The sequence below is a fragment of the Sus scrofa genome, chromosome 3, assembly GCF_000003025.6.
Source record: "Sus scrofa isolate TJ Tabasco breed Duroc chromosome 3, Sscrofa11.1, whole genome shotgun sequence".
Lineage (NCBI taxonomy): Eukaryota > Metazoa > Chordata > Mammalia > Artiodactyla > Suidae > Sus > Sus scrofa.
The window spans coordinates 38,952,687-38,974,642 of NC_010445.4; the positions used below are offsets into that span (position 1 = coordinate 38,952,687).

General features: G+C 41.2%; 1 protein-coding gene across 2 annotated transcripts; it reads left to right on the top strand.

Moving 5' to 3' along the window:
* Nucleotides 6-21,241, top strand: ZNF200 (zinc finger protein 200). Of its 2 annotated transcripts, none has more exons than XM_021088110.1 (5): nt 6-201; nt 986-1,301; nt 2,020-2,111; nt 2,417-2,540; nt 17,283-21,241. In XM_021088110.1, the coding sequence occupies exons 2-5, from the start codon at nt 1,055-1,057 to the stop codon at nt 18,029-18,031; spliced, it is 1,212 nt and encodes a 403-aa protein (XP_020943769.1). In that variant the 5' UTR covers nt 6-201; nt 986-1,054; the 3' UTR covers nt 18,032-21,241. The 2 variants fall into 2 exon arrangements, with proteins under 2 accessions (XP_020943769.1, XP_020943770.1); XM_021088111.1 differs by having other exon boundaries at nt 16-201; nt 17,286-21,241.

The window sequence follows — 21,956 nt, forward strand, 5'->3', positions numbered from 1 at the left end:
CCGGCCTCCCAGAAGGCATCGCGTCCCCGTCGTCCTCCCCAACTGACGGCGGCGAGCACCAATAGTTGCCGGCCGGTTGGGAGGACACTCCGAAGGGCGAGGGGTGGGTTTGGCCTCTCGCGCCTAGTTTCCCAGTTTCTTCTCGAGTCTGGGTCTCTGGGCTGTCCCGAGCGATCGCCCACGGGCGGCAGAACCTCAGAGGTGAGGGACTCCGGGAGGGCGGGAAGTAGGCGGAGGCGGCCGCGGAGGCGGCGGCTGAGGCGCGGAGCGTGGTCCATTGCAGGGGGGGAGTCTGACGGGAATAGGTAGCCGGGAGCGCACCCTAGGCAATGCCGCCAACTGGGCTTTGCGGTAGAGCTGTCCTGGGCCAGTGGGAGAGGCTGTAGAGTGGGTCCGGCCCAGTGGGCCCCGCTGGATTGTCTCCTGCCGTTCTTACAGGGCTTCGAGGGCGGAAGGGCGTTAACAGGCTACTTGTAGACACCTCACTCGGCCTTGCGTTTGCCCCTTGAGCCGTCAGCTACCCCCGAAAGGGCGTCTGAGGGACCTGCGATCCCAGGGGCTCAGTGAGGCCAAATTCAATGGCCAAGCTGACTTCTAAGCAGATGCCCTCGGTTTTGAACCCCAGATTTCCTGTCTTCTAGTTCCTTGCTCTTTCTACAGCATGAATTAACCCGTTCTTCCCAGTGGAGTTTGCACTTCATATTCTCGGGAGGATGGCCCTTGGTCATTTGCCTGATGCCATTGCTCCCTTCTGTTTGAATCTTGAGGTTGGGACATCTTATGCTTTCATTCTCAGTATATTCGTTTGAGGCCTTGCTAAGAGTATCAGGTTCAGGGATCTTCCTTTCAGTTGTGAGTTCCCTACCGCAGCTTATCTTTCCTTTAGATCTCTCGTGGCCTCACTACCCAAGACACATACTGGGATGCAGGCACGCGCAGCCTGACCCGTGATTTTTCTCATCTCTTGTGTGTGGCCATCTGATAGGTTACCTCCAGTAAGAAGTGGCTTTCAAAGCTCTGCAGAAACAACTGTGGCATGTGATTTCAAGGCACGATGGCTGCAAAAGTGGTTCCTATGCACCCAAAGCCAAAGCGGTCCTTTGTTCTGAGAGTTCCTCCCAACTCCAAGCTGGGCCAAGACCTACTTCGAGATGCTACTAGTGGGTCCAAGACCATCCACCAGCTGGTTCTGGAGCACTTTCTCACCTTCTTGCCCAAGCCAAGCCTAGTTCAGCCCAGTCAGAAAGTCAAGGAGACCTTGGTTATTATGAAGGATGTGAGCTCCAACCTTCAGAACACAGGTAAGAAGCACATACTGTTTCACCAGAAGAGAAGAGCATGGTACTGGGGGCTAAGCTAGGCTTCCATGTTAGTAATGAATTCAAGTTAGGGTGGTGGGTGTCAGAAAAAAGGAATTGATTTTAATAAGTCAACATGCTAGAGTTTTCTCATGGAGCAGAGGGTTAAGGATCCGGCATTGTCACTGCAGTGTCTTGGGTCAAGAACTTCCACAAGCCATGGGTGCAGCCAAAAAGAAAGTCAACATACCAGGGAGAGGGAGTATTTTTATTTCAAGCTGGAGCTTGAGTGGTTTGCTGAGTGTGTGTAAAGCCATAGGATAAACAGTGTACATCTTTTCTGTAGGGGTAGTTTTACCCAGACATTCTGAGAGCAATGGGGAGTATCTTTTGGGGTTAAAGAAATGTAGATGAAGTATTGAATTAACTTCAGCTTGTGTGGAATTTTGAAAACTCGTTTGCTGTGGGTGTCTTCAGACTTTGCCTTTCCCCAACTTTTAGTAGTAAATTTTAAAATGCACATAGGGAGTCATCCTCTATCATCATATTGAGGAGACCCCATGTAGGTTCAAGACCCTGTGGCTTGATCTCTGACCGGGCTATTGGGAGCAGAAAAAGCTATGAGTTACCTATCAAAGGAATGAGGACAGCCTGGTTTCAAGGTTGGTAGTCTCCTCATTAGAGTCACTATTCTATTAACTATTGTTTCCCTTTTCCCTAGTGCAACCTCATCCTTTAGTGAAGCTTCTACCCAGAGAAGGAATCCAGCAGAAACAGGAGACAGGGTCTCCGTGTTTGAAAGCTCAGCCCGAGGTAGGTTGAGTTCTCCTGTTCACTGTTGGTATGTGTTGCTTTCTCTGCCCTTGCAGCCCTCCCATGTCTAAAAACACACTCTTGGGAGTCAGCAGGAAGATTAGGCTCATTCTTCGCTGCCTCCTTGGACATTTGTCTTCTGGTTTTCCTCTGACTCCTCTCTGAGCCTTGCTTTCCTGTCTGCCTGGAATTTATAGATCCCTTTCATCATCCCTTCCCTGATCTTTGGGTCTCAGCCTTTCTGAACAGCAGGGCTGTCAAGAAACCTGTGTTACTAACAGGAAGGGGGCTTGCTGCTTTTTCAGGAGCTGGTGGTCTTTGAGGATTTGAATGTATTTCACTCCCAAGAAGAATGCATCAGCCTGGATCCTGCTCAGCAGCGCACCTCAGAGATGGAAGAAGACAATATTGGGGAGATGATATTACTAGGTAAGAAATCAAGGTCCTTGTGTGTTCAGATTAAAGGCTGTGGGGAAAGCATGTTCTATTTCATCTCAGGCTTTTTTGAGGCCTTCCCCCCCCACACACACATTTGATTTTTGTTTTATCCTATGTGGAAGAGCCTCCAGCTGTGAGTGGCCATTTTCCTTCTATCTTGGAGGCAGCAAGAGTGGAGGGGACTTCTCTTGGTGAGCGAGACCTGAGCCTGATGTATTACCATCAGACATTCAAAGAGCTAGGTAGAAAGTTCAGATATACTGTTTCTGAATCCATTTTCTGCATCCAGTGCTATCCTCCCAACAGATATATTTTACATTAGTGTTTTCATTAGATGCGTGAATTCTAATTCTTTTAAGCCTTTTTTTTTTTTTTTTTTTTTTTTGATGTTCAATAGCTGTAAAGCCTACTAGTATAAGGGAAAATATATCCCACTTAGCACTTACTAAGCACTTGTGTGCCAGTATGTACTAGATGCTATTCTAAGTACTTGGCGTACGTTTATTATCTCATGTAATTCTCACAGTAGTCCTTTGGGCCATAGGAATTAGTACTTACAGATGAAGGAACTGAAGCAGAGAAAAGTTAAAAAATTGGCTAAAGGTCACATGGCAGTAGGTGATGGAGCAGGGATTTGGATTCAGGGACTCTAACATCAAAGCTTACAGTCTTGGCCTACAGCTGTCTGCCTCCTTGCTGCATTTCTTATAATTTTGTCAGTGAATTTCCTACATGGTTGGTGAAAGGGGCCTTTGAATTTACTCATTTCCCAGTAATGGTTACCAAGTGTCCTCAGTGCTGCGTACAGACTCATCTGGTAGCAGCTTCTCTGTGAGCTACTTAGAGATGTTTCAACTTTTTCCTAGAAATATACTGCTACCCTAGAGCCAGGAGCCCTCAGAAATAATTTTGCTGGGTGCCTAATACGTTTTACCTTGCCTTCAGGACTGTTTGGTTCTGAGGCTGAAATGGAGCAAAGAGTAAGTTTTATGAGTTGCTTGAGATGAAAGAAATCTATAATGATGATTGAACTCTTGTCATACACTGTGTGGTCAGGGTAGCGGGATATAATGGGCCTGGTTCACTTCCCATGATTATTCTAAGGAATATTTTCTTTGTTTTAAGAAAAAGTATGAACAGATCAGATTAATTATACCGAGTTTTTTTTCTGAGTTTTAGGCAAAGCTAGCATTTATTTTGAGTGCCTGATTGGTGGGTATGTTGCCAACTGCAGGAACACTCTGGCCATGCGTGTTGAGCCCCGAGACCCAGGCGTCACCCTCTCCTTTCCTTTCCCTTGCCCACACCCTGAAGCTGATGACTTAAGATGAGTTTTTCACCAACATTTTAAAAATGCTCTTTGTTTTTCCTTTAGGCAGGGTTTGGTTTTGGAGTTGATATTCAGGAGGTTAAAAAATATATAATGTTCCATTCCCACTCTCTAAGAGCTTCTAAGTTGTAGCTATAAGGAACTGTGATAAGGTCAGGGCAGGATTTGGACCCAGGAGCAGAGTTTGGAAGAAAACAGGTTTGATTTTAGAGGAGATTCGGTCCATGGCGTGAAATAAAAAGAGGTTGTCCTCTGAGCACTTGGACATTGAGGACTGGAGGTCCGATGTGAGGATGCAGAGGTTGGGGAATCACCAGCATATAGTTGATAACCTATATGGTTACCTTTGGTCAGTTTGCAAAGGCAAAAGTGTAAGGGAATGAACTTTGTGGGGACAGAAATCCAAAGGAGAGCCCTGGACAGGAGAAGACAGAATTTGTGTTTCTGTCCAAGTGAACCACATGCAAACAATCAAAAAGGCAGAACACTTAAATTCTCAATGAGGTAGGGAGTTCCTGTCGTGGCTCAGCAGTAAATGAACCTGACTGGCATCCATGAGGATGAAGGTTTGATCCCTGGCCTCGCTCAGTGGGTTAAGGACCTGGCGTTGCTGTGAGCTGTGGTGTAGGTTGCAGATGCGGCTTGGATCTGCTCCAGCCATGGCATAGGCTGGAGGCTACAGCTCCGATTGGACCCCTAGCCTGGGAACTTCCATATGCCATGGGTGCGGCCGTAAAAAGACAGAAAGACAAAAAAATAAAATAAAATAAATAAAAAATTCTCCGTGAGGTAGTTCTTATGGTTATATCTGCCATCTACTTTGGCAAGAGAATATACCTTTTCAAGATTGACACAGGGAGTTCCTGTCGTGGCTCAGTGGTTAATGAACCCAACTAGTACCCTTGAGGACCTGGGTTCAATCTCTGGCCTCGCCCAGTGGGTTAAGGATCCGCTTTTGCTGTGAGCTGTGGTGTAGGTCACAGATGCGGCTCAGATCCTGTGTTGCTGTGGCTGTGGTGTAGGCCGGTGGCTACTTCTCTGATTCGACCCTAGCCTGGGAACCTCCATATGCCCCGGGTGCGGCCCTAAAAAGACAAAAGACAAAAGACAAAAAAAAAAAAAAAAAAAGGATACAATTGATATAGATTGACTACATACTATGCAACAAAGAAAGGCTCAATAGAGTCCAAAAGTAGAAATAATATACAGGATCTATTACAATATAGTACAACTAGATACTAAAAATGAAGTCAGAACAAAAAAGTTCCTTCTACCTGGAAAATTTTAAACTATTAAGTAACCTTGGGTCAAAGGATAAATACAAATAAAAATTGCATAATTTTTCTGGAAAAACGCTACCAGAATCTATGGTATTACCTAATGTGGTACTCAGAAGAATATTCACAGCTGTAAAAACATGTATATTGATTTACAGAAATTAAAATAATTAAGCCTCTGACTCATGGTTAGGAAAACAAGATAATTGAAGGGAAAATGGGAACAAAATATCAACAAATACATGGAAGTTCCCTTGTGGCACAGCGGATTAAGGATCTAGGGTTGCTGCTACATCTATGGCACAAGCCACAAGTATGGTGCAGCCAAAAATATGTATATTAACAAATACAGACTTAGGAATCAATGAGTTAGAAAAAATAGAACTAGTAAGTATAAAGATTTATACACAAACAGATTAAACCAGTTTCCATAAAGGAAATTTAAAATTGTAAGAAAAACTAGTCCCATACCCAAGAGAAAGGATTAGCCTTAGTTTCACAGAAAATTCTTGTAAATCTTTAACAGTCAGACAATTCAAACGCTATGAGAACTTTCAGAGTATAGAAAAAGAGGACGACCTCCAGATTCTTTTTATGAAGTTAAAGTTACACTAAAACAGAAATATCACAACCTGATCAAAATTGCCATGACCAAGATTCATTCCAGGAATGCAAAAAATGATTTAGTCACAGAAAGTCTATTTGTTACACATCTGTGCATCTTATAATGAAAAGGAGAAAAATCCTATGATTGTTTTCATAGTTACTGAAACAATATTTGAAAAAATCCTATGATTGTTTTCATAGTTACTGAAACAATATTTGAAAAAACTCCTTCTTCCTAAGAACACTTAACAAAATTGTAACTAATGGATACTTCCTTAATGGGCTACTTGTCTTTTCAGCCAGCATCATCTTTAATGGGAAACACCGAGGAGCATTCTCATTAGAATTAGGAATACAACAATATTGCAGACGTGGTTCGGATCTGGCAAGGCTGTGGCTCTGGTGTAGGCTGGCAGCAACAGCTCCGTTAGACCCCTAGCCTGGGAACCTCCATATGCTGCAGGTGCGGCCCTAAAACAAACAAACAAACGAAAAAGGAATACAACAATAAGCCCACTGTCATTACTATTATTTAATATTGTGTTTCAGGCATTAGCCAGTATATTTTAATGAGAAAAAAATTAGATGTATAAGAATTTAAGAGAAAGATGAAAACTGCAACTATTTATATATTATTTCTTTTTAAAAAATTTTTTATTATTGTAGTTGATTTACAATGTTCTGTCAATTTCTGCTGTACAGCAAAGCGACCCAGTTATACATACATATATATATACATTCTTTTTCTAATATTATCCTCCATCATGTTCCATCATAAGTGATTAGATATAGTTCACAGTGCTATACAGCAAGACCTCACTGCTTATCCACTCCAAATGCAATAGTTTACATCTACTAACCCCAAACTCGTCATCCATCCCACTCTCTCCCCCTCCCCCTTGGCAGCCACAGGTCTGTTCTCCATGTCCATGAGTTTCTTTTCTGCAGATAGCTTCATTTGTGCCGTATATTAGATTCCACATAGAAATGATATCATATGGTGTTTGTTTCTCTCTTTCTGACTTACTTCACTTAGTAGGAGAGTCTCTAGTTCCATCCGTGTTGTTGTAAATGGCATTATTTTGTTGGATTTAAAAAAAAATTTTTTTTTTTTTTGCTTTTTAGGGCCGCACCTGTGGCATATCAAAGTTCCCAGGCTAGGAGTCAAATGGGAGTTACAGCTGCTGGTGTACACCATTGTGCATAGCAATGCCAGATCCCCTATCCACTGAACGAGGCCAGGGATTGAACTCACATCCTCATGGATTCTAGTCATGTTCAGTAACTGCTGAGCCATGAATGGAACTCCTAGTTTGTTCATTTTTATGGCTAAGTAGTATTCCACTGTGTATATGTACCTCATCTTCTTAATCTATTCATCTGTCCATGGGCAGTTAGGTTGTTTCCATGTCGTGGCAATTGTGAATAGTGCTGCTATCAATATAGGGTGCATGTATCTTTTTCAATGGAAGTTTGGTCTGGATATATGCCTAGGAGTGGGATTGCTGAGTCACGTGGCAGTTCTATATTTAGTTTTCTGCAGTACCTCCAAACTGTTTTCTATGGTGGTTGTACCAATTTACATTCCCACTAACAGTGCAGGAGGGTTCCCTTTTCTCCACGCTCTCTCCAGCATTTGTTATTTGTAGACTAATGCTGGCAATTCTGACTTGTGTGAAGTGGTACCTCATTGTAATTTTGATTTGCATTTCTCTAATAATTAGTGATGTTGAGCATTTTTTCATGTGCTTGTTGGCCATTGGTATTACAAACGATTTAAATGTGTAGCTGGAAAATCCTAGATAATGTCTGAAAACTTACTATAGATAATAAGAGCACTTAAGGCAATGGGGTGTTAAACTATTATACAGAAATCCTTAGCTTTCATATATGCAGTCATTTAGAAGATGTACAAAAGTCATAAAAAAGGTTAAACACCTAGGGAAAAATTTAAGAAGTGTGCAGAAATTTGGAGGAAAACTTGAAAATACTTCCAAAGGACATAGAAGTAGATTTGAATGAATGGAAAGAAATACCCTGTTCTTGGTTTGGAAGATTTAACATTAAAAAAAAGGTCAGTTCTCCCCAAATTCATTTATGAATTCAATGTAATCGCTTTAACAAGACCCAATAGGCTTCTTCCCCCCAGAACTAGGCAATCTGATCTCGAATTCAAATGGAAAAATAGCTACAAGTAACTAGGAAAAGTGTAAAGAAGAGCACTGGGCTAGGAGGGGCCGAGCCCTATCAGGTGTCAAAGGAGCCAGTGAATCCTGTCATGAAAGCAGCATATGGTATTGGCCTGTGAGTGGATAGAACAGTACGACAGAATAAACGTCCAGAAATTGGAGTTTGCTGGTGGCACAGTGGGTTAAGGATCCAGAATTGTCACTGCTGTGGCATGGGTTCAATCCCTGACCCAGGGACTTGTGTATGCCCTGGGCACGGCCAAAAAAAAAAAAAGTCCAGAAATAGCTTCACATATATATGAGGGTTCACTTTGTGATAAAGTTGGCATCTCCAATCTGCAAGGCAGAGTAGGAGTTGGTGTTTTTTGTTTTTTTTTGGTGGGTTTTGTTTTGTTGGTTGGTTGGTTGGTTTGTTTTTGGCTGCACCTATGGCATGTTGAAGTTCTCAGGCCAGGGATTTAACCCGCACCACAGCAGTGACAACACCAGGTCCTTAAATGCCTGAGCCACAGAGGAACTTCATGAGGGACATTTTAATAAAAGGTGTTGGGACAACTTGGTGTATCACACCATACTTTGCACACCAAGAAAAACTAAATGTCAAAGATGTTAAATGTTTTCTTTAAAAAAAGACAAAATTAGACCATGTGTGTGAATTTGTTTATAGCTATGGGATAGGAAAGCTTTTCTAATTAAGACTCACAAATCCAGAAGTCTTGAAAGAAAAGATCAAAAAAGTAAATACGTAAAAATGTAAAAACTCTGGTATTACAAAATAAAAAACAAATATACAACGAAATAAAATGTAGTATATTGGAGGGAAATATTTGCAACTCAGATTAGACAAAAGCCTAATTTTCCTACTTTATTAAGAATTTCTAGGAGTTCCTGGAATGCCCATCGTGGTACAGGGGAAACGAATCTGACTAGGAAACATGAGGTTTGGGGTCCGATCCCTGGCCTCACTCAGTGGGTTAAGGATCTGGTGTTGCTGTGAGCTATGGTGTAGGTAGCAGACACAGCTCAGATCCTGCATTGCTGTGACTGGGACATAGGTCAGCAGCTACAGCCCTGATTAGACCCCTAGCCTGGGAACCTCCATATGCTGCAGGTATGGCCCTAAAAAGACTAAAAACAAAAAAAAAAAAAAGAAGAAGAAGAAGAATTCCTAGGAGTTCCTACTGTGGCACAGTGGGTTAAGAATCTGACTACCGGGAGTTCCCGTCGTGGCGCAGTGGTTAACGAATCCGACTAGGAACCATGAGGTTGCGGGTTCGGTCCCTGCCCTTGCTCAGTGGGTTAACGATCCGGCGTTGCCGTGAGCTGTGGTGTAGGTCACAGACGCAGCTTGGATCCTGCGTTGCTGTGGCTCTGGCGTAGGCTGGCAGCTACAGTTCCGATTAGACCCCTAGCCTGGGAACCTCCATATGCCGCGGGAGCGGCCCAAGAAATGGCAAAAAAAGACAAAAAAAAAAAAAGAATCTGACTACCGGAATTCCTGTTAGGGCTCAGCATGTTATGATCCCGACTAGTATCCTTGAGGATGTGAGTTTGATCCCTGGCCTCGCTTACTAGGTTAAGGATCTGGTGTTGCCTTGAGCTGTGGTGTAGGGTTACAGATGCAGCTTGAATCCCACATTGCTGTGGGAACTCCCATATACTTACTGCGAGTTTGGCTGTAAAAAGCAAAAAAAAAAAAAGCTGGGGATTGAGTCGCTGTGGAGGCATGAGTTCTTTTCCCCACCAAGCACAGTGGGTTAAAGGATGCAGTGTTGTCACAGCTGTGGTATAACTTGGATTCAGTCCCTGGTCAGGAACTTCTGTATGCTGCAGGCATGGAAAAAAAAAATAAGAATTTCTAAGCATTCCCTGGTGGCCTAGTAGTTAAGGACTGGGTGTTGTCCCTGCTATGGTTTGGGTTCAATTCCTGGCTGTCAACTTCCACATGCTCTGGGCATAGCCAAAAAAAAAAAAAAAAAAAAGAATTTCTAGAAATTGGAAAGAGAGATTCTCTTAAAAATACAAATTACCCTAAATACATGAGAAGGAGTTCCCATCGTGGCTCAGTGGTTAACGAATTCGACTAGGAACCATGAAGTTGTAGGTTCAATCTCTGTCTCGCTCAGTGGGTTAAGGATCCGGCGTTCCCGTGAGCTGTGGTGTGGGTCGCAGACGTGGCTACAGCTCCAATTCAACCCTTAGCCTGGGAACCTCCATATGCTGCGGGAGAGGCCCAAGAAATGTCAAAAAGACAAAAAAATAAAAATAAATAAAAATAAAATACATGAGAAGATGTGCAGCCCTATTTGTAATTAGAAATGCAAATCTTAAAAACCTTTATTGCGTTACTTTTTAACAAAAAATCTATCAGACTTGGAGTTCCCGTCATGGCTCAGTGGTTAACGAATCCGACTGGGAACCATGAGGTTGTGGGTTCAATCCCTGGCCTTGCTCAGTGGGTTAAGGATCTGGTGTTGCTGTGAGCTGTGCTGTAGGTTGCAGACTCGGCTTGGATCCCGCCTTGCTGTGGCTCTGGCGTAGGCCAGCAGCTATAGCTCCGATTTGACCCCTAACCTGGGAACCTTCATATGCCGCAGGAGTGGCCCAAGAAATGGCAAAAAATAAAGACAAAAAAAAAATCTATCAGACTTATAGAAATCAGAAACTTAACAGCACATTGGTGGTGAGGTTGTTGGGAGACAGGTATATTGCCGGGGGGCATAGAGAATGGTACAGTACAGTCTTTCTGTATGGAAATCTATAATTACCCGTATTGCAGGTACATTTACCTTTTTTTAACCTTTTATTATTTTTTTCCAACTGTACAGCATGGTGACCCAGTTACACACATACATGTATGCATTCTTTTTTCTCACATTACATGTTCCATCATAAGTGACTAGACAGTTCCCATTGCTACACAGTGGGATCCCATTGCTAATCCATCCCGAAGGCAAGTCTGCATCTATTAACCCCAAGGTCCCAATCCATCCCACTCCCTCCCCTTCCCCCTTGGCGACCACAAGTCTATTCTCCAAGTCCATGATTTTCTTTTCTGTGGAAAGATTCCTTTGTACCATATATTATATTCCAGATATAAATGATATCATAGGGTATTTGTCTTTTTCTTCTGACTTACTTCACTCAGTAGGAGAGTCTCTAGTTCCATTCGTGTTGCTACAAATGGCTTATTTTGTTCTTTTTTATGGCTGAGTAGTATTCCATTGCATTTACCTTTTTATCTAGAAGACTCATGTCAAAGAATCTGAGTTATAGGTAATAGCAACAGCACACATCCAAAATTATGTAGAGAAAAAAACACAAAATAATGTAGAGATAAGGTTATCCATGTGGTATTGTTTGTTAAAAAAAAAAAAGGGGTTGAAAACAGTCTAAGTGTTTCTGCAGGGGACTGGGTGAATATGGTGTTTTCACATATCATTCCATACATATTCTGGACTATAGCAACTGCAATAAGGCAAGTAGTGGAAATATAGGGTACTACCTTTAACGTAAGAAAGTGAGAGAAAAAGAAAATGTATTGCCTAAAGAAAGAATGAAAGAACAAAAAGAAATGAATTCATCTAGGTGATGAATAGAATGGACAGGGACAGGAATTGGAGTAAGGCTTCTGAGTGCATACCTTTCCATGTTTTGATTTTTGAGCCATATAAATATATTCGCTACTAAATTATTTTACTTTTGATATTAGTACATTAAAGGAATGTAAAATCCAGTTGACCTTGAACAACAGAGGGGTAAGGGGTGCTCACCATCCCAGCAGTCAAAAATTTAAATATAATTGAGCGTCAGCCCTCCAAATCTGCTGTTCCTCTGTAGCCATGGTTCTACACCCACAGGTTTAACCAACCTTGATTGTGTAGTAATGTAGAACTTACTACTGAAAAAAATCTGTGGAGTTCCCTTTATGGCTCAATATTGTCCTGTCTAGGCTCTTCTTAAAAGGCAAATACTGGCACAGCAGAAACGAATCCAACTAGTAGCTATGAGGTTGTGGGTTCAATCCCTGGCCTCAGTCATTTGGTTAAGGATCTGGCATTGCCTTGAGCTGTGGTGTAGGTCACAGACACAGTTCGGATCTGGCATTGCTGTGGCTGTGGCATAGACTGGCAGCTGTAGCTCCAATTAGACCCCTAGCCTGGGAACTTCCATGTACCTTGGGGGCCGCCCTAAAAAAGCAACAACAAAAGAGGCAAGAAATCTGAATATAAGTGGACCTGCACAGTTCAAACCTGTGTTGTTCAAGGGTCAAATATATCTTCATTGACCCTTTCAGAAAAATAAGAAAAATTGCGATTTCAATTAATTCTTATCAAAACAGATATTTAGCCCTTTAATATAACCTGAAGTTTATAATCATTCATAAAACACTGATGGTAATTCTATAAAAGTGAAAATAAAACTTATCACTATAAACATCATTAATTTTCTAAATCAAGGAGATAAGAAAAAGGAGTTCAGAAGAATGAATCCTTAAGAGAGGGAATCAAATATGGTTTATATTTAGAAAACCTAAAAGTTTCAATTAAAACACTATTATATTTAATAATTTTAGGTTTTTTTGTTTTGTTTTGTTTTGTTTTTTGTCTTTTTAGGGCCACACCGTGGCATATATATGGAGGTTCCCAGGCTAGGGGTTGAATTGGAGCTGTAGCTGTTGGCCTACACCACAGCCACAGCAACATCAGATCTGAGCTGCATCTGCGACCTACACCACAGCTCAGGGCAACGCCAGATCCTTAACCCACTAAGCGAGGCCAGGGATCGAACCCGTGTCCTCATAGATGCTAGTCAGGTTCGTTAACCACTAAGCCACGATGGGAACTTCTGCACTGAATAATTTTTAAATAGATCAGTAGGAACAAATATATTTAATAGTCAGTAGCATCCGGGAGATCTCGTCGTGGCTCGGTGCTAACAAATCTGACTAGTATCTATGAGGACATGGATTCAATCCTTAACCTTACTCAGTGCGTTAAGGATCTAGCGTTACCATGGGCTGTGGTGCAGGTCACAGACTCGGCTTGGATCTGGCATGACGGTGGCTGTGGTGTAGGCCAGAAGCTACAGCTTTAATTGCACCCCTAGCCTGGGAACTTCCATATGCCGCAGGTGCAGCCCTAAAAAGACAAAAAGAAATAATCATTGGCAACCTTAAATAAACACAATAATGAAAGCTCCTATTCAGAAAAACTATAAAATAGGAGTAAGCTACGGATTTTTTTATTGGTTAATAGAAAATTCTTTTTCTTACATAATTTTTTTTTTTTTTTTTTTTTTGTCGTTTTAGGGGCACACCTGCAGCATATGGAGGTTCCCAGGCTAGGAGTCAAATCGGAGCTGTAGCTGCCGGCCTGCACCACAGCCACAGCCATGCCAGATCTCAGCTGCGTCTTCGACCTACATCACAGCTCATAGCAATGCCGGATCCTTAACCCACTGAGTAAGGCCAGGGATTGAACCTGCAACCTTTTGGTTCCTAGTCGGATTCATTTCTGCTGAGCCACGATGGGAACTCCAGAAACAAGTATTGGAAAGAAATGGCTTTAAATGGGAAGACCAAAATCATGTACAGATATATCAGTGCCCTCCAAATTAAATTTTTTAGTTTTTATTAAAGTCGAGTTGAATTATAATATTGTAACAATTTCTGCTGTACAGCAGAGTGATTCAATTATATATATATATATATATATATATGTGTGTGTGTGTGTATATGTGTGTGTGTATATATATATATATATATATACACACACATTCTTTTTAATATTCTTTTCCACCGTGGTCTACTCCAGAAGATTGGATGTAGTTTCCCTGTGCTATACAGTGGAACCTTATTGTTTATCCTTTCTAAATACAATATTTTGCATCTATTAACCCCAAATTCCCAGCCCGTCCTTCTCACTGCCCCTCCCCCTTGGTAGTCACAAGTCTCTTCTCTAGGTCCGTGAGTCTGTTTCTGTTTTGTAGAGAGGTTCATTTGTGCTATATTTAATTAATTAATTTATTTATTTTAGGGCCACACTTGCAGCATATGGAAGTTCCCAGGCTAGGGGTTGAATGGGAACCAAATCTACCTGCCTACACTGCAGCCACAGCAACTCAGGATCAGAGCCAAGTCTGCAGCCTACAACCACAGCTCATGGCAACAATGGATCCTTAACCCACTGAGTAAGGCCAGAGATTGAACTTGAATCCTCATGGATACTAGTCAGGTTCATAACACACTGAGCCACAGTGGGAACTCCCTTGTGTCATACTTTAGATTCCACGTAAAAGTGATAATCTTATGGTATTTGTCTTTCTCTTTCTTAACTTCACTTAGTATGATAATCTTTAGTTGTATCTATGTTGCTGCAAATGGCATTTGGTTTTTTTATGGCTGAGTAGTATTCCATTGTATATATGTACCATATCATCTTAATCCATTCATTTGTCAATCAGCATTTAGATTGTTTCCTGGCCTATTGAAGCTTTGTCTGATTACTAGATCATATGGTAATTCTGTTTTAGTTTTCTGAGGAATCTCCATACTGTTTTCAGATAATATGCACCAACTTACATTCCCACCAACAGGGTAGGAGGGTTCCCTTTTCTCCACACTCTCTCCAGAATTTGTTATTTGTAGCTTTTTTAATGATGGCCATTCTGACTGATGTGAGGTGGTACCTCATTGTAGCTTTGATTTGCATCTAATAATGATGTTGAGCATCTTTTCACGTCCCTACTGCACATGTCTATGTCTTCTTTGGAGAAACGTCTATTTAGGTCTTCTGCCCGTTTTTCGATTGGGTTGTTTTTTGTGGTTGCATTATGTAAGTTGTTTGTATATTTTGGGGATTAAGCCCTTGTTGGTTGTACCGTTTGCATCTATTTGCTCCCAATTCCATAGGTTGTTTTTTTTCGTTGCTTTACAGTTTCATTTATTTTGCAAAAGCTTTTAAGTTTGATTAGGTCACATTGGTTTATTTTTGTTTTTATTTCTTTTGCCTTGGGAGACTGACCCAAGAAAACATTTGTACAGTTTATGTCAGAGAATGTTTTGCCTATATTCTCTTCTAGGAGTTTTACGGTGTCAGGAGTTTAAAGACTTAAGTTTAAGTCTTTAAGACATTTTGAGGCGTTCCTGTTGTAGCTCAGTGGTTAACGAACCCAACTAGTAACGATGAGGTTGTGGGTTTGATCCCTGGTGTCACTCAGTGGGTTAAGGATCTGGTGTTGCTTTGAGCTGTGGTGTAGGTCGCAGACATGGCTTGGATCCTGTGTTGCTGTGGTTGTGGTGCAGGCCAGCAGCTGTAGCTCCAATTTGACCCCTAGCCTGGGAACCTCCATATGCCAAGGGTGAGGCCCTAAAAAGACAAAAGACCAAAAAAAAACAAAAAAGACATTTTGAGTTTATTTTTGTGCATGGTTTAAAGATATGTTCTAATTTCATTGATTTACATGCAGCTGCCAACTTCATAGCACCACTTGTTGAAGAAACTTGTCTTTTTTCCCATGTTATATTTTTGCCTCCTTTGTTGAAGATTGACTGTAGGTGTGTAGGTTTATTTTCTGGGCTCTTCTGTTCCACTGATCCATATATCTGTTTTTGTTCCATTGCCACATGTTTTGATTACTGTGGCTTTGTAGTATTTTCTGAAATCTGGGAGAATTATGTCTCTTGTTCCGTCTTCCAAAATTATTTATACTGTCTATACACTAAGTCAAATTTATGAAAAGGTGTAAGTGGATGTTCTGAATGGTTTTACCAATATTAGGTATGTTTCAAACAACAAACAGTAAGATACTGAGCTCCAAATGATTTAGAATTAATAAAATAAAAATAAGTCATACATGGGAGGAGTTCCTGTCATGGCTCAGTGGTTAATGAACCAGATCAGTATCCATGAAGATGCAGGTTCAATCCCTGGCCTCGCTTGGTGGGTTAAGGATCCAGTGTTGCTGTGAGTGGTGGTGTAGGTAGCAGACATGGCTCAGATCCCATGTTGTTTGTGACTGTGGCATAGGCAGCAGCTGTAGTTCCAAACTGACCCCTCGCCTGGGTACCTCCATATGCCATAGTTGCAGCCCTAAAAAGACAAAAAGACCAAAAAAAAAGTCATACATGTATGTCCAGGAAACAATACAAATTTATGAAAATTTGAAAGACTGATCTTTTTTTCTGGATTTCAGTTGTTGAGTTTTCATGGAGGAAGCCTTAAATTAAAAAAATATCTATCAGTAGTGGAGTTCCCTTGTGATGCAGCAGGTTAAGATAGGGTGTTGTCAGTGCAGTGGCTCGGGTCACCGCTGTGGCAGAGGTTTGATCCCTGGCCCTGAACTTCCACATGCCATGGACACAGCCAAAGAAAGAAAGAAATCTGTTGGTGTGAAACTGCTGAATCCAACAGAAAGTCATATTCCAGCATCCGGATCAGTAACATGTCTAAGTGGTTTATTTAATCCTGTATTCTCAGTATGTTACCCAGAGTCAAACCCGTCTCTCATTATGCCATCTGTTCACAGCATACCTTTTCTCCCTGCTCTGTTGCCTAGGTTTTATATTTATAATCTTACTTCACACAGAATGTTTTTAGGAAATATAAATATAGGAAGTCTACAAAGTGTACAGCTCAGATGTTCACAATATATACACATTGTCTAACCACACCCCAAACTGACTTGTTCCTAACATCCCAGAAATCCTTCCTCTGTCCCCTGCCCAGTCACTACTTTCCTTCCTCCCCCAAAAGACAGCTATCGACTTCTACCGTAGTTTTATCAGTTGCAGTAATCCTTTAATGTCCAAGTAATAATCCATTGTGTGAATATGCTATGCCTCCTTTATTTTTGGTCATTTGAGTTGTTTCCAGGTTTTCCCTCTACAGGATGGTATAATATTACCTAGTACTATAATTTCACAGTATTTAATGTAGTGAAAACCTGGAAATAACTCAACTTACATTCACTTACTGTCCTCCTAAAGATTACAAGCAGTACCCTGTAGTATTATTGTGTCCTTCAACCCCTGGAGTATGAGATCAACATGAACTTGTTGTGTAATTGGTACCTTCCAGCAAACAAACATGAAATCTTTCAGTGAAGTCCCACTTATTTCATTTTTTAAAGAAAATTAAAAAGAGGCTGTGTGCTTGCATTACGGGGTGTGGAAAGATTATCAGTCGTGTAGCCCACCCTCAATAAGAGTTGACACGTTTTGGTGGCAGTTATCTCTCAGATTTCTGACCTTCAAGGTTACTGTTTCACAAGAAATCTTTTTTCCCACATGTCACATCCCTCAGTCGTTACTAAATTCTCTCTATTTCAGCAGTCAGTGATGGTAATGCCGAAGGTGAGGATCTTCAGAAGGAGCCTGTAGAGAATGAAGATCACAGAGCAAAGTCTTCAGATTGTGATGAAACTGATTGTTCCGTGGTCTCTGAGCAACCTCCAGATTGCCAAAAAGAAGGAAGACTAAATATGCCCGCTCCAAAGGAAAGGAAACTGAAAAACCTTTTAGTTACCATTGAAAACGATTCTCCACTGGAGGAACTCTCAAAGTATGTGGACATCAACGTTATTGCACTTACCAGAAATCGGAGAACAAGAAGATGGTATACGTGTCCACTGTGTGGGAAACAGTTCAACGAGAGTTCCTACCTTATTTCCCATCAGAGGACTCACACTGGAGAAAAGCCCTATGACTGTAGTCACTGTGGGAAAAGCTTCAACCATAAAACAAACTTGAACAAACATGAGCGAATCCATACAGGAGAGAAACCTTATTCGTGTTCTCAGTGTGGGAAAAACTTCCGTCAGAATTCTCATCGCAGTCGCCATGAAGGAATCCATATAAGGGAGAAGATATTTAAGTGTCCAGAATGTGGGAAAACCTTCCCAGAAAACAAAGAATTTGTGATTCATCTGCAAAGTCATGAGGCTGAGAGGCCATATGGTTGTAAAAAATGTGGGAGAAGATTTGGTCGGCTGTCGAACTGTACCCGGCATGAAAAAACCCACTCAGCATGTAAGACCCGGAAACAGAAGTGGGATCGGGATGGCCCCGCCTCAACTTGAAATAAATATTCCATAAGGAATTCTGAATTCCCAGGCTGTCTGAAAAGATACAGATGTGAAAAACCTCATTATAGCCAAAATGGGATAAATATCCATCTTGGCTGCAACCTCAAGTTTTTAGAAAACTCACAGGGAAAAAACATCCTCAAGGGCTATACCTCAGTTAGCATCCAGGCTTTTTGGACTAAGGAGCTTTCTTTTGTGAACTTAGACAACAGTATACACGTCACAGATCCCTTTCCTAGAAAGTCTTTAAAATACTGGTCTGGGGGCTACATACCTTCCAAGTGAAGAGTGACGAGTGACGAGTGTACTGAAAGTATATCCAGTTGGGCCCCTCGTAGGAATTCACACTTGAGAAATAAGGCAGAGGTCCTTATCTGGAACTGTGTTCCCCTGAAAGAACCAAACTACTGATTTGTTAAGTCAGCAGCTTCTATTAGCAATTCATATAACCCTCTAAGGATACCCTTAAAGCTTGAAAGTTGAAAGGGATTGTTTACTTTGGAAAAAAGGAAAAATACAGCAATTGAATGTCAAAGACTTCCTCTGTCATTTGTGATCTAAACTAATTAATGATCAATTTCAGTAACATTTGAAATTTGTGGTGAAAAGGGACTGTTTTACAGAAATTCTTTTCACAGCATAACATAAGTGTCTGCTGTTCTCGCTGTATTTTGTTCTGCTATTAATTGCGCTAACAGCTCTCTCATGCCTTTTCCTTGCCAAAAAGTTTGGGTCACTCAGGCCCAGCCACCCAGCCCCATTCCTGGAAAAGCTCTTCAGAGTATTGCCCCTCTGTTCAGTCAAAAAGAAACCTGCTTAGGAAGGAAACCCCAAGAGCCCGAGGAAGCAGAGGAAGAAATTGGCTTGGATCAGTGGCTGGTCAGTAGCCTTGCCATACGCTTAGTTCCTATCTATGTGCAGGCATCAGACCTTTGGCAATGGGTGGTCACTACCTCACACGCGCAAAGTGTTTTAGTTTTAGAAATTAGGGCTCCAGTGGCTAGCTCACATTCCATCTCAAGAGACAGGATTCCAGTGTCCTCATGGTAGTGGATATTTGTTCTCTTTGGCTGCCTGATTTCCAGACTTCCCTGACCTGTCTGCCAGAGGTAAGGCCAGTGGTGCCTTCACGGGACTGATCTTGTGGTATGTGATTTTAAGGATTCTTGATCAGTTTTGCTCTTCTTAGGTTTCCTAAGGTTTACATGGCTATTTTGATTGAAACAGGTTAAATCCTATAAACTGTTGGGGAAAAATTACCTTTACAAATTTTGTTTCTCATCCAGAAACATAACTTTCCATTGATTAAAGTATTATGTTCTTCAGTTTTTGTTACTGTAAATCATTTTTTTATTGTATTTTTCTAGTTGGTTGTTGCTTTTACATATGGAAGTTATTTTTAATTATATATTTGCAAAACTAGCCACTTCTCTGTTAATTTTCAGTACTTTATCAGTTCTGTTAAAATTTGTGGTTTAAAAATTATACTATCTACAAATAGTAGTTTTGTTTTTTCCTTTCTGCCTGTTTCTCTTCTTTTTTGTTACTTTTAAAATATGTGATTCTAAGCTTTGTTTTGGTACAAAGCATACTAAAATAAGGACATTTTATGATACAATTCAATTCTCAGTCCTAATTACAGAGAAAAAAATAAACCCCAACACTTACAGGCCACATTAAAATAGTCCTTTAGGAGTTCTTGTTGTGGCACAGTGGAAATTAATCTGACTAGCATCCATGAGGAAGTGGGTTTAATCCCTGGCCTTGCTCACTGGGTTAAGGATTCAGTGTTGCCGTGAGCTGTGGTGTAGGTCACAGACACAGCTCAGATCTGGCATTGCTGTGGCCTTGGCAACTGCACCTCCTATTTGACCCTGGGAACTTCGATGTGCCTTGGGTACAACCCAAAAAAGCAAAAAAAAAAAAGTCTTTTAGAGTGCCCTTAGCAGGTTAAGGATCTAGCATTGTCACTGCTATGGTACGGGTTTAATCCCCAGCCCAGGACCTTCTACATGCCATGGACATGCCCCCCCACCAAAAAAAAGTCCTTTATCAATGTTGTATTTCAGGGCTACTATACCTTATTAAATAAGGGACACAACTGACTGCCAATGTTATTCTCTTATTCCTTTGGAAGTCTAGCTGAGAGGAATCCCATTTATCATGCAGAGGACGTGCCTGTGTACCTAGGAAACTTGAAAGGCTAAATGGCTGTTGGGCAGTGATAGGAGAGGGTGAGGTCCTGGTGGCAAGGTGGTGCCGATCCCTGCCCAGGGGTTAGGCCACCAGGTTCCCAAGGCATTTAGGTGGATGATACTGCGATGACCCAAACACCCTCCAAACACTCAGCAAGTGCCTTCCATGCCCTGCCTGTGGCTGCAGGAGTGCACAGGGTCAAGGTCCCCCAGAGGGTGGGCCTACCTTCCCAGCACACATCTCATACTGAAAAGATATTAAGCAAAAGAGAAGTGCTTAATGAGGATCCTGATGACAGTTAACAAAAAAAAAGTAGACACAACAAAGGGTTTTTCCAGTCGAGCAGCAAAGGCCAGTTGGAAAATTTGAAAGGCCAAATATCCAATTCCAGTGAGCAACTACAATCTAAAGCGAGCATCTCCAAAGACCAGGTCCAGGCCCCAGGTTACAAAGGAGAGTAAACACCTGTGGCATTTCATGGGGCATGGGGAAATTCAGTAAATTCCAGAGACATGTATGCAGCTACACACTGAGAAGTGTGAGGAAGGCAAAGATTCTACCAGTGGGTTTTCTAGGGAGGGCTCTAGGGAAGTGGCATTGAAAAGACCAGAAGGACCAGATGGGGGAGGAAGGAAGCACTAAGGGGAGGTTCCAATAAGAGGAAGACAGGAACAGATAATTTTTAAAGAAACAAGAATGGCCAAAAGAAATAGATGAAAGAATGTTCAGCTTCGATTGTAATCTAAGAACTATATATTGAAAGAACAAGATAGCGTTTTAGGTGTTTTAAATGAGCAGGTTGTGTGTAAATGTTCACCTTGGCAAAAGAGGGGTGAAAGCAGCATCCGTCTACTGTGATGAGAATGTTAAAACTGTTAATCCTTGACTGAGCAATTTATCTTGTATGTGCAAGGAAAAAAATATCCTACAATTATAATGCTGGAAAATTAGAAATGTCTAACCTAAATTATTAAATAAATATGGCAGAATATTATAATGCTAATAAAATCAATGCTTTTCATTATTTTAGTTGGCAGGATGAGTCCCATCCTCTCTGTTCTCTCTTGAGCCCAGTCCAGTTTCACCTTCAGTTCTAACACTTCACTAAACATTTATAGAATATTTTACCCAACAATAGTATAATACACGTTTTTTAATATACACTCTTCTCAAACACACGTGAGATATGACCAAGATGACCACATGTGGACCATGAAACACACCTTAGCAAATTTAAAAGAATGGAAATCATAAAAATATGCTCTCAGATCATGAGATTAAACTAAACTAGAAATGAATAACAAGGTTAGTTGAAAAATCCCAGTATCATTGGATACACAGAAAAGAAGGGAGATCTAAAAATCAGTCATTAAGTTTCCACCTTAGAACCTACAAAAAGAGAGTAAATTAATTCCAAACAGAAGAAAAGACATAAGGAGAATTAGAACTCAATGGAATTAAAACAGGAAATCAATAGAGAAAATCAAAAGCTGGTTTTTTGAAAAGCTCAATACAGTTGATAAACCCCTAGTCAGACTAACCAACAAAAGAAATGAAAATAAGGACCATCACTATGAATCCTGTGGACAATAAAATGATAACAAAGGAATAAGTCCACACCCAGAAATTTGATAACCTAGATGAAATGGACTAATTCTTTTCACTTAAGGAAATATTTGAATAGGGCCACACTGAAGAAACTGTATGAATAATTAATAACCCA

Bases quoted from the DNA above. Each gene is read 5' to 3' on its own strand.
- ZNF200 (XM_021088110.1), top strand. From the start codon at position 1,055: ATGGCTGCAAAAGTGGTTCCTATGCACCCAAAGCCAAAGCGGTCCTTT. The intron at 2,112-2,416 runs GTAGGTTGAGTT...CTGCTTTTTCAG, and splicing joins GTTTGAAAGCTCAGCCCGAG to GAGCTGGTGGTCTTTGAGGA. The intron at 2,541-17,282 runs GTAAGAAATCAA...TCTCTATTTCAG, and splicing joins TGGGGAGATGATATTACTAG to CAGTCAGTGATGGTAATGCC.